Source organism: Chrysochloris asiatica, unplaced genomic scaffold, assembly GCF_000296735.1.
Source record: "Chrysochloris asiatica unplaced genomic scaffold, ChrAsi1.0 scaffold00027, whole genome shotgun sequence".
In the NCBI taxonomy this organism is placed as follows: domain Eukaryota; kingdom Metazoa; phylum Chordata; class Mammalia; order Afrosoricida; family Chrysochloridae; genus Chrysochloris; species Chrysochloris asiatica.
In genome coordinates, this window is record NW_006408545.1 from 8,015,302 (window position 1) to 8,027,311 (window position 12,010).

A 12,010-nucleotide genomic window follows, 5' to 3' on the forward strand; every position below is an offset into this window, starting at 1 on the left:
TTTACTTCATGCTAATGCCTGAAGCACAGCTGCATAGACTGTTCTTGGTTGATATTTTATTTCTCTCAACACCTTGACTATGTCACAGGCATGACAGCCTTCATTGTTACTAATGAGAAACCACTGGTTTTCTTACAATGATAAATTGTTTTTCTCTCGTTGTTTTGAAGACGTTTCTCTTTGTCTCTAACTTTAAGCAATTTGATTATCATATATTCAGGTTTAGATAGCCTTGAGTTCAATTTATTTGGAATTTATTCTTATTCTTTGATACATGGTTGAGTGTTTTTCACCCAATATGGTAAGTTTTCAACTATGTTCCTTCCTTTTCTTCTGGAACTGTCTTTTCATGTACAAGCAATCCTCCTGTTGCAAAGGTCTAACTTCAGTACCTGTTGTTACAACCCAACTTCCCTGTATCTTTCCTTAAGCACAAGCCCAGAGACCATCCACAGAAAGGAGTCACATGACATCCTGCCTTACCCCTGACTCTTACCACAGAAGCTAGTGGGGGTTCCCGCATTAACCTGGCCCCAATAACCCAGGTGCCTTCCTCTGGAGAAGTGATGGATGACAGCTCCTCAAACCAGGCACAAGCTCCATTTAGAGCTGGAGGATCTCCAAACTGAAGCTGAAAGCACCAACCAAGTTTTTCCCAGCCACGCATAGCTTTGGCATTGTCCAAAATTGGACGCAGCACAATGATGCCGATTCCGACTCAGACCTGGGTAACCCAGCTCACTTAGGCTCCTAGGGATTGCACGGCAGGGATATCTGAGCACCAGTACTGAGGCAGCCACCAGAGGACCTCGCAGTCCTCACTGCCTTTGCTGCTAGAAACAATGGTTCCTAAGAATAAATAGGCAATGCATTGCAACACTCATTAAAACATTTTTTTTATTTCTGTATTATTACACAAAGGTGTTTTAGTGTCTCCAGAAGGTTTTAAAAAAAAATTAATGCATAGAAAGGTATACTTACTATACACAATATACTAATACAAACATTTGATTAATGTTAGACAGAACCAGACCAAATTGTTCAGATTTACATATAAATTCAATTAAAGGACATATTTAGGAATGGAACAAGTTTGTACTCCGGGGTTGCCTATATGTTGGCATGCTAGATGATATCTCAGTTCACCTCACTTAGCTTTTGTTTCTTACTCTTTTTCACTTTTTAGTTTCTTTCTTCTTTCTGCTCAGACAGGACTTGGAGTCTCTTTGTTGTTGCTAAATGAATAGGTTCTGATTCATAGCAACCCTGGAGAGGGTTACCTAGGAGGGGCTGCAGACCTTGTGGTTAGCAGTCCTGTGCTTGATTTGCAACACCACCCCAGGACTCTTTCTAATGAAGTTTTCATTTAAGTTCTTCTCATTTTTAACTCCAGGACTTCCATTTGATTCTTTTTTTGTAATGTCTCCTCATTGACAATCTCTATTTGATAACTATTGTCATTAAAATTTATTTTAATTCATTAAACATCATTTTCTATAGTTCATTGAATTTGTTTCTAATAGCTGCTCTAAAGCCTTTGTCTGCTAATTCTAACATCTGGATACCTTAGAAGCTGTTTGTATTGAGTGTTTTCCCCCTTGGGTATAGTTACACTTTTCTAGCTAATTGTTTATCTTACCATTGTGACTTGCCTTGACTAATTCTTCAATCTATCTTTCCTGTCATTGTGGCCACTGATGTCTTTACTTAGTTTTTCTCTCATTTGCATTTTTCAGAATGCCTTTCTGGGTGGTTATTCTAAACCAGCATAGCAATTATCCTGGGTTGTGTGTTCTGACTTCCAGACTCCTTGGAACAAGTGACTTTTCATAAGAGACTACCATGGTGTTTTAATTATCTGGATCTTCCTATTACATTCATTTGGCCTGTCTCTGATATCATCCATGTTGGTCTTTATAAATGTTTGCCACTAAGATTGTTTTAATTTTCAATAAGGCCCTTGAGCATAGGACTTTTCCAAACACTGCTCCAATTCTAATCAGCTGCCTCAAGCTCCAAAACTGAAGGGTTTGGGAACGTGAGAGCATTTAAAATGTTTTAAAATGTCAATGAAGCCTCTGTTGTTAATGAAATTCAATAGTATGTTTTGAATAAACACTCCTCCACTTGTTGCATGCCTTTGGTCAATTTCCACATTTGGAAATCTCTTTTTACTTTGACAGTTTTATATAGTTTTTCTTTGTGGGGGTGGGAGGAAGAAGGGAAATAATTTTCTGAGCAACTCTTTCTGCCATTGGGAAGTTGTTGCTGTTGCTAAGTGCCATTGAGTTGATTCTAACTCATAGCAAAGCAACCCTATATAGCATTTCCAAGAAGCAATTGGTGGGTTTGAACTGCTGACCTTGTGGTTCGCAGTGCTGTGCTGACCAGGAGCGCACCTTAGGAAGTACTTGTCTCTTATTCTAGGCCTGCTAGTGCCTGCCTGGATCAGCACACCAGCATTATAAACTTTAAAAGATAAACAAAAAAAATTACCAACTGCTATAAACATGTTATTAAAAGCCCTGTTGATGCAGTGGTTAAACATTGGTCTGCTAAACAGAAGATCTGTGGTTTGAACCCACTAGCTGCTCCGAAGATGAAAGATGAGATCATGTCTTTCCATAAAGATTGATTGCTCAGAAAATGTATTGAATGGCTCTACTCTGTCCCATAGGGTCTTTGTTTGTCAGAATTGTCTCAATGGCAGTGGGTTTTTATAGCATATTGTTTTTGTTTGTGTAATTTCACATCCTTTCTTTTCATATAAAGAAGTAGTGTGCCAAGGAGTAGAAGCTTAGTTTGCCAGCAAACACCATGTGGCTTGAAATATTGTGAGGTTGGCTTTAGAAATTACTAAAATCTATGCTGATGCCAAAGCACACTCCCTACTTTCATGGACTGTCTGTTCATTTACCTGCACACCTGTCCCTTTGGAGCCAACTTCTCAGAGAACACGGGGCTTGTCATAGCAACATCAAGAATGTCCCAATTGATTAGGTACAATATACAACAACAACAAAAAGGAATTTTAATGTTTTTTTCAATGTCAATTGAAGTCATAGAATTGTCTCATATAGGCTGTACCTAACTCCATGACACACAGTCACACCTGTTTTAGTCACATGTCAATTGTTTGTGTAAATAAGATCTATGTGTTTCTTATAAGGAGCTCTGGTAGCATAGTGGTTACGAATCGGGCTTTTAACCTCAAGGTCAGCAGGTTGAAACTACCAGCCGTTTCAAGGGGAAAAACACGAGGCTCTCGGCTACGTACCGTAAAGATTTACAACCTTGGAAACCCTATACAGGGTCGCTATGAGTAGGAACCAACTCCACGGCACATGAGCATCACCACTACCACCATGTTTTTGTTTTAACTCTTAAACTTGATTTTATGTCCTAAGAACTACCTTTAATCCTACTCATTCAGACAAGTCTCTTTCACCTTCCTTTGATGTCATCTATCAATAAATCCAGATATGGCACTGAAGAATAATGTGCTGGGTTGCAAGGTCAGTTTGAACCACAAGGTTGGAGGTTCAAGCTCAGAAACCCTATACAGGGTCACTATGAGTTGGAACAAACTCTACATCACTTATCAACAACGACATTAATAAATCATTCACATTTTTTAAAAAAACTGAACAAAGGAAGAGTGTGGTTTAAAATCAGGAAAGGTGTGCATCAGAGTTGTATCCCTTCACCATACTTAATTCAGTCTTTATGCTCAACAAATGATCTAAGAAACTGGATTGTATGAAGAAGAATGTGGCATCAGGATTGGAAGAATACTCATTAGCAAACTTTGATAGGCAGATGTCACAATCTTGCTTGATGAGAGTAAAGAGGACTTACAGAGGACTAAAGCACTTACAGATAAAGACGAATGAATATAAACGGCAATATGGATTACAACTCAGTATACAGAAAAACAAGTTTTTTTTTTAACAAGACCCATAAACAACATCAAGATAAATGGAGAAAAGATTGATGCTGTCAAATATTTAATTTTATTTGAGTCCACAATCAATACTTATGGAAGCAGCAGTCAAGAAATCAAAGATATATTGCATAAGGCAAATGTGCTACAAAGGACTGTTTAACGAGTTAAAGAGCAAAGATGGCACTTTGAGAACTAAGGTACATATGGCCCACTTCATGGTATTTTCAATCATCTCAAATACAAGTGAAAACTGACAATGAATAAGGATGACTGGAGAAGAACTGATGCATTTGAATTCTGGTGAAAAATATTGAAAGTACCATGGACTACCAGAAGAACAAACAAATTTATCTTGGAAGGAGTATAGCCAGAACGCCCTTTAGAAGTGAGGAAGCAAGACAAAGTCTCCTATACTTTGGACATGTTATCAGGAGCGAGCAGTCTTTGGTAAAGGACACTGGTGGTTGTTATTTGCTGTGGAGTCAGTTCCGACTCAATGAACGTGCACAGGGTTTCCAAGGCTATAAATCTTTACAGGAACAGAAAGCCTCATCTTTCTCCCGCAGAACAGCTGGTAGTTTCGAACTGCTGACCTTGCGGTTTGCAGCCCAATTCATAACCACTATGCTACCAGAGCTCCTTGGAAAAGGACATTACAAGATGAATTAAAACAGTGATAGCAGCAATAGGTTCAAACATGACAATTGTGAAGATGGCACAGGGCTGGGCAGCGATTTGTTCTCTTGAATACAAATGAGTCGGAACCAACTAACAAAAACAATATAAAAATATAATGAGTAAATGAAATCTTTATGTTACTGGCCACTGCTAAAAACTATTCTTTGGATATGTTTATGACTTAATGCTAAAAGATTTAAATACCCAGTGACAGAATAAATGACTACCCTTGAGAATTAGAGGCAATCTAGTGTCTAGTCTTACATAGCTCTGTTTTGAATCAAAGTCCAGGGCATAGTATAGAGGCGGAATCTGCACTAGGGAGCACCAGTCTGCACTCCTCTTTGCTGGCCTATCACCTTTCTTCGGCTTCTTAGAAAAACTGACGGAGTTGATAGTCGTATCATTTTCATTTTAGATTTCTAAACTGAGTTTTTCTTTTAGTATAATCCTTACTATTATGCAATCAGGATTTTATGTGCTATTACAAATCGGGCTGCAAACCTCAAGGTCAGCAGTTTGAAACTACCAGCTGTTCCATGGAAGAAAAGATGAGGCTTTCTGCTCCCGTAAAGATTTATAGCCTCGGAAACACTGTACAGGGTTGCTATGAGTCGGAACCGACTCCATGGCACACAAAAACAACAGCAACACCTTTTCTGAGATTGCCACTCTTTCTTTGCTTTGTGTATGTTTAATATCCATCAAAGATTGTACTTTAACTTCTGCCTTGATCTATAAATAGTTAATGCTCATTTTAAGTCAACATTGAAAGATAAGATAACACTTACTGGGAAACACAAAACTATCTTCATGTCCACAGCCACCATTTAAAGTTATTACCACCAAGCAAACTAGAACTGTCAAAATTCTAGCATTTAAACATTTTAGTATTGATCCTGCTTCATATTTAGTGCTTGCCCTCCTTGTGCTTACACCTTCTTTGAAGTATGATGGTGGTGGTTTTATGCCGTGGAGTTGGTTCCAACTCATAGCAACCCTATATAGGGTTTCTGAGGCTTTTAATCTTTACGGGATCAGAAAGCCTTATCTTTGTCCCACGAAACTGCTGGTAGTTTCCAATATCTGATCTTGAGGACAGCAGCCTGACTCGTAACCACTAAGCTACCAGAGCTCTTTGTTTGAAATATGTCGCACTATTCTAAATTGGGGGAATTTCTAGTCACAGTGCTAATCCTATATTGGTTACTAACTAGAACTCAAACTTTACTCAAAACTTTCCCTAATGATTGTCATTAGGATAATTTTCATTTAAAGACATTCCCCAGGATTTTTTAAATCACTTTTTAAAGTATCCTATGCTTTACAACTTTCTGAAGATCACCACATACAGTGATAAAAAGAAATGTAGGAAAATTATATATGCAAAATTGTTGTTGTTGTTGGGTGCCATTGAGTCAACCTTATGCACAACAGAATGAAACACTACCCAACCCTGTGCCAAATTCATGATTATTGTTACCCTTGAGCGCATCACTGTGCCAATCTATCTCATTTGGGGACCCTCCACTTTACCAAGTATTATGTCCTTCTCCAGGTACTGGTCCCTCCTGATAACATGTCCCAATATGAGAAATGAAGTCTGGTCATCTGGCTTGTAAGGAGCATGCTAGCTGTACTTCTTTCAAACACAGATTTGTTTGTTCATCTGGCAGTCCATGGTACTTTTAATATTCTCCTCTAACACCATAAGCCAGATGCATCAATTCTACTGTCTTCTTTATTCATTGTCCAACTTTCACACACTTATGAGGTTATTGAAAATACCATGACTTGGGTCAGGAACATTTTACTCCATAGACTGATACCTTTGCTCTTGAACAAAGAGGTCTTATACATCATATTTGCCTAATGTAATATGTCATTTGATTTCTTGACTGCTGCTACCATGATTGTTGATGGTTGATCGGAGCATACACAAAACATATGCAAAATATGTAGCAGAAAGTTACTCAGTTTCTGCTCAGCAATTATCTTCTGAAAGGAAAGCATGTTTCTCAATTTTACAAAATAGACTGTTGAAATTCTAAGTTTATTCATGACCTCATTCTCTAGTCCAACTATGACAGATTAGTTTAGAGAAATGCCTTTTCTGGTTCTTTGCTAGATTCTAAATTAATTTGTTGATTTTTTTTTTTTTTTTACTGTTAGGTCAGTGAAAAAGTCACATGTCCAAGAGTAATATAAGGGTGAGTCAAAAATTATCCATACTCTGGCTATAGAACTTATTTTAATCAACTTTTGATAAAGATAAATACATCATTTTTCAACATGATCTCCATGTTTTTCAATACATTTTGTCCATCTGTCAACAAGCTTCTGCATTCCCTTATTTTAAAATGTAGCCATGAATGCACTGTCTTCACTTTTTCATCAGAGGTGAATCTTTGTCCTCAAAAGGCTGCATTCAGGGGACCAAACAGGTGAAGGTCCAGTGGAGCAAGATCAGGACATAGGAAGAATGCTTTAACACCTCCAAACGACTATTATTATTGGATCTACTCAAGCCCCCTGCATACTCACTTACACTGCTGATCTTGATTACTACTTTTATTCAATTGTTAGTGTTTCTGGAATGGAGGCCATTTCTTCCCATTTACTAAGACAAATTATGACTCTTGTATTTGGTGACTTTGTGCTGGGAACACAACATGATTTGGAGTATAACTGAGGTCCTTTCTAGAATACCACCTCCATCCCTCTTCTATAGGCAAAACCAGTTTGTACTCATATTTCTTAGAACTGTTCTTAAGTAGCTTTGAAGTGTATAGTTTCATCTTTCATAATGCCACCTTCCATTTAAAAAGAAAAAACCTGATCAGAAAAAAAAAAGCCTTTAATTCCTTTTATTAGAGAAATCTTTACAACTAAGAAAATAAAGGTTTCATATGACATAAATTTGAGCTTGTAATTAGCCAGACTTCCTTTTTCTCACAGTAATTTTTATAGTTAGAGTATAATCGATTTTAGAACATTTCTGTGAAAAGATGTAGAAAAATAATATCATTTTCAAGTCATAAGTTCACATTGATATTAGCATTATATAAACTGATTAAATTTCCTTTAAAAAACTGGATAATCCATACAATGGTCATTTTATCTGAAAGTCTTCATTCCTAACAAAATCAAGCAATACAGATATGTGTTTGCACATAAAAATACCAAATATCAATACTAACAATAAAACTGAGAACTAAATAACATTACAGAAACCTTAGTCTTTGAATATATCCCTCTAAAAGGCATCAGACAAATTTTCTTATTTTTAATAATTTCTTGAGCTGTGTTATAGGGTTCTAGAATTTGATTATAAAATAACAGATTTGATATATTTCAATTTGGTAGTTAAAGTATAGTATTTATGCACTAGCTGTTCACACTTAAATAATAGTCTTGAATTTTGCTTATATATGTTTATAATTTTGCTTATGATGTGAGATCTGGAATTAATAAATATTAATAAATACTGTCAAGTCAGTTCTGAGTCATAGCAACCCAGTATAGGGTTTCCAAGGAGCAGCTGGTGGGTTTGAACTGCTAACCTTGTGATGTCCTGGTGTAGTGCTGCAGGATAATGCACTGGGCTACAAAGGTTGGTTTGAACTTCAAGCTAGACAATTCAAGCTCACCAACCACTCCTCGGAAACCCTGCACAGTGTCACTATGAGCACTATGATCTTTGACTTCTTTCGGTACTTTTCTTTGTCACGTCCTGCTTGGAATTCTGATTACCCATAGGTTGTATCTCTTCATGTTGTCCCACAGGAATCTTAGGCTTTCTTCAGAATTTTTCAATTTTTTTTCCTAATTGTTCATCTAGCTTACTAATTTTGAGTGATTTGTCTTCAAACTCACTTATTCTGGCTTCCGTTGCTTCAAATCTACACTTTTGCCCTTTCAGTGCATTGTCCATTTCTGATATTATTAATTTTCTGGATTTCTATTTGCAGGTCTTAGATTGTCTCCAATGCTATTTCTAATTTTATTTGTTTTTTCTTGTAATGCTTTTCTGAATTCTTCCTTGTTTTCCTTAACCTTTCTGTCAATAGTTTGGAGTCCTGGTATGGCAATGTGGGTTAATGCACTGGACTGCAAGTTCGGTTTGAACCACAAGGTCGTCAGTTCAAGTTTACCAGCTGATCCTCAGAAGCCCTATACAGAGTCACTATGAGCCAGCATCAACTTGACAGCACTGAACAACAACAACAACAAATATCATTCTCCTTAACTCGTTTCCATGCAGTTCCAGTACCTCTTTGTCCTCAAAAACATTTTCCAGCTTTGACACCTGGAGGTTTATTTGAGTTACTCTGTCTTGTATTTTCATGTGAACAGATTGTCTGTTGCTTTCAAGGCATTGTGGTATTGTTGTATCTGTATTAAGTTGATGAATGTATGTTGGTATTTCTTAGGCATTCACTACTTGCCTACTGATGGGGTGTGATCAAGAGATGAGTTTCTGCACTGTTCTCTGTTCACTGTTCAGGGTGGATTTAGCTGATGTAGGTTGTTGTTGTTGATCCAGTGGCTAGCACCGGTATCGACTCTGTTCCAGCTAGTGAGATTGAAGAGGTTATGACTGATTGGGCTGTAAGGCCGCAGTTGCTATATCTCGTTGGGTGAAGCAAGAAGATAAAATACTCCCACAAGAGAGAAGGAAAACAAAAGAAACAAAAACAGCAAACAACTTCAGAACAAAAAGGACAAAAGAAGAAGAAGAAAAAAAATTTTAATGACAATTCTTTTCTATCCACCAATATACTTGTGATGTCTCTTGCACCATCTACTGGCTTCTTGCCTTCATAGCTGCAAGAGAAATTTCATAATGATCCCAAAGGTCTCTCTGAAGCACAACCAGTCTTCCCGGTTCTCTATCCCACAGGACCTTTCAGCTGATTCTCCTAGTGAGAGCTAGCGCAGACAGGCCAAGGCCGACTTTGCAGATTTGGAGAATACTCTGCCTGTGTGATGCTATAGTTGACAACTTCCTTGGGTTCTGTGAAGTTTCGCCCACCTGGAAATTGGGACCTTCCCCGTGAGTGTATACTGTTAGAGGCCAGCCTTGCATCTGGTTACCAGGGAAGTGGAAGGAAGCAAAGAGAAAAGGAGAAGAAAAAAATCGCACCTTTGTTTCTACAAGTCATAGGCTTCTGTAACACGAGTTTGTTTTCTTGTCTCCTAATTTGCTCATACAGCTTCCAGTATTTTATCGTTATCTTAAAATTGAACTTAGATTTTATAAATTTCGTTTACATTTCTTACTTCTTGTTGTTGTTGTTAAGTGCCGTCGAGTCCGTTCTGACCCATAGTGACCCTGTATAGGGTTTCCAAGGAGAAGATGGTGAGCTTGAACTGCTGACATTGCAATTCAAACGGCTTTGCAGCCTGGCACATTAACCCACAGCGCCACACCAGGGCATTCCTAACTTACATTCAGCCAAATGATGCCACAGTGCACTGTTTGCTACTTGTTTTTGTTAAGTGCTTTGCAGTCGGTTCTGACTCACAGCCACCCTCAAGGAGTGGATGTTGAGCTTGAACCACTAGCTTTGCAGGTCAAACCGACCTTGTAGTTCGGATTAATATTAAATAAACTGTCCAATTTAATAACAAAGAGTGACTCAATAAATCTACTTTTTCAATGGACTTTTTTTTTTTTTAATCATACTTTCAAACTATTCTTCCTACCAAAAATAAGTTGTGGAGTTCTTTCTGGCTTTTGGAGGAACACAGCCTCCCTCTGAACTATGTGGTCCAACACATATTGGGTTGGGGAGTGGTTCTGGGTTGGAAGAGGGTAATTCTTGCTAGGTAATCCATGCCCACAGGGGTTAGAGGTGGGCTAGGGGCATGGAGATCCAGAGAGGGGAGGATTGTATGCAGTGGGGGTCTTTAGGCTATAGGGGGTAAGCAGCTCTCTTTGGCGCATTTGGCCACTTTGGGAAAGAGGGTTTGCTGAGGGGGCCTCCAGTTTTCAGTGAGAAGAGCTGCCAGGCACGCAGACTGTTGAATAATTGGGGGCAGGTACTCAAAGCCTCTGGAGTCCTGGTGTGGCGCTGTGGGCTAATGCATCAGACTGCAAAGTCATTTAAAATGCAAGAGTGGTGGTTCATGCTCACCAGCTGCTCCTTGGAAACCCTATACCGGGTCGTTTTGGGTCGGAATTGAGTCGACGGTACTTAACAACAACCCAAAGCCTCTGGTCGCTTGGGGGGCGGGGGGGTCTCATAGCTCGGTCCCCAGACTGGACCACTGCCAGCCATGCTGTCACCTCCCTGGCTGAAGTGTGGTAGCCCTGTGCCGGAGCTCTTGGTCTTGCAATGGGGTCAGTACTTGTAGTCTGGGAAGTGGAGAAGGGGCAGAGTCTGGAGCCGCTTTTCCTCTAACACGGAGGGGCGCTTGTCTCCTCACCTAGCATCTTCCACTGGGTGCCCAAAAGCTTGGAGCTCTCAGAGTGTCCATCTTTGGGTTCTTCTGGATCATCTGGCAGTGCTGATGAACACGTTCATTTAACCATTTCACTTTCTCTAAAAGAAGTCTGGTGAAGACAACTGAGCTACCAGCTACAACTCTGGCTTCCGAAACCCCAAAGATGAGGAGGAAGGGGCAGAGGGAGAGGAAAGTTCCAGGCTCCACGCCTGGTTCTGTGAAGAACAGATAATGACATGAGGGGTTGGGAGGAACGCTAAGGGCCTACGGAATGCCCTCCCCTCCAGAGTGAAACTTAGATTCCAAAATTCAGTCTTCCGAAACTAGAAGCATCATTCTAGTCTGCAGTCCTTATGGAATTCTCATCTTTATAAAGTCCCCATATCTAGAATCCTTAAAGTGGAGTCCCACTCCCAAACAGTTGCACACTTCTGTGGAGTGGTAAACCTTCCCTCCATCTCTTGGCCTGGAGTTCCTGCAACTATGGGTCATACAGCCCAGAAGCAGCAACTCTGCTGTGGCTCTCAATGGACCTTTTTTTTTTTTTTGGTGGGGAGATTGGTATCGAATTACTTTATCTGAAGGAATGGTACAAATGAAAATGAAAGAACTTAAGTAGGATGTTTTGATATATTTTGTAGAAAAAGTAAACGTAAACTCAACATGCATGTGGCAGCCTTGGTGCCCCAGGAAGTCACACCTGTAGCCATGCGGAAGTCAGGCTAAAGCTCGCTGTTTCCCAGGGTGTGCTTGTCAAAGAGATACTCCTCCAGGCAAGAATCCAGGGCCCCAGTCTTCTGAGAGTTAGTTACGCAGTCTCTCAATTCTTCGATGGGTTTCACCTGCTCATTCAGGGAATGCATTTCAATAAAGTCACACAAAAGGGAATCCTGCTTGTCAGTGGCCAGTTTGTGCAGTTTCAGTAGTGACTGATAA

At 39.4% G+C, this 12,010-nt stretch overlaps 1 protein-coding gene across 1 annotated transcript in view; it reads left to right on the top strand.

Moving 5' to 3' along the window:
- The window catches only part of LOC102833212 (amine sulfotransferase-like), a 55,244-nt gene extending 54,615 nt beyond the window's left edge, over positions 1-629 (top strand). The window contains exon 4 of the mRNA XM_006839980.1: positions 502-629. Within this exon, the coding sequence (XP_006840043.1) occupies positions 502-629 (128 nt within the window). The remainder of the gene's footprint in view (positions 1-501) is intronic.
- Positions 630-12,010: the final 11,381 nt, after the last annotated feature.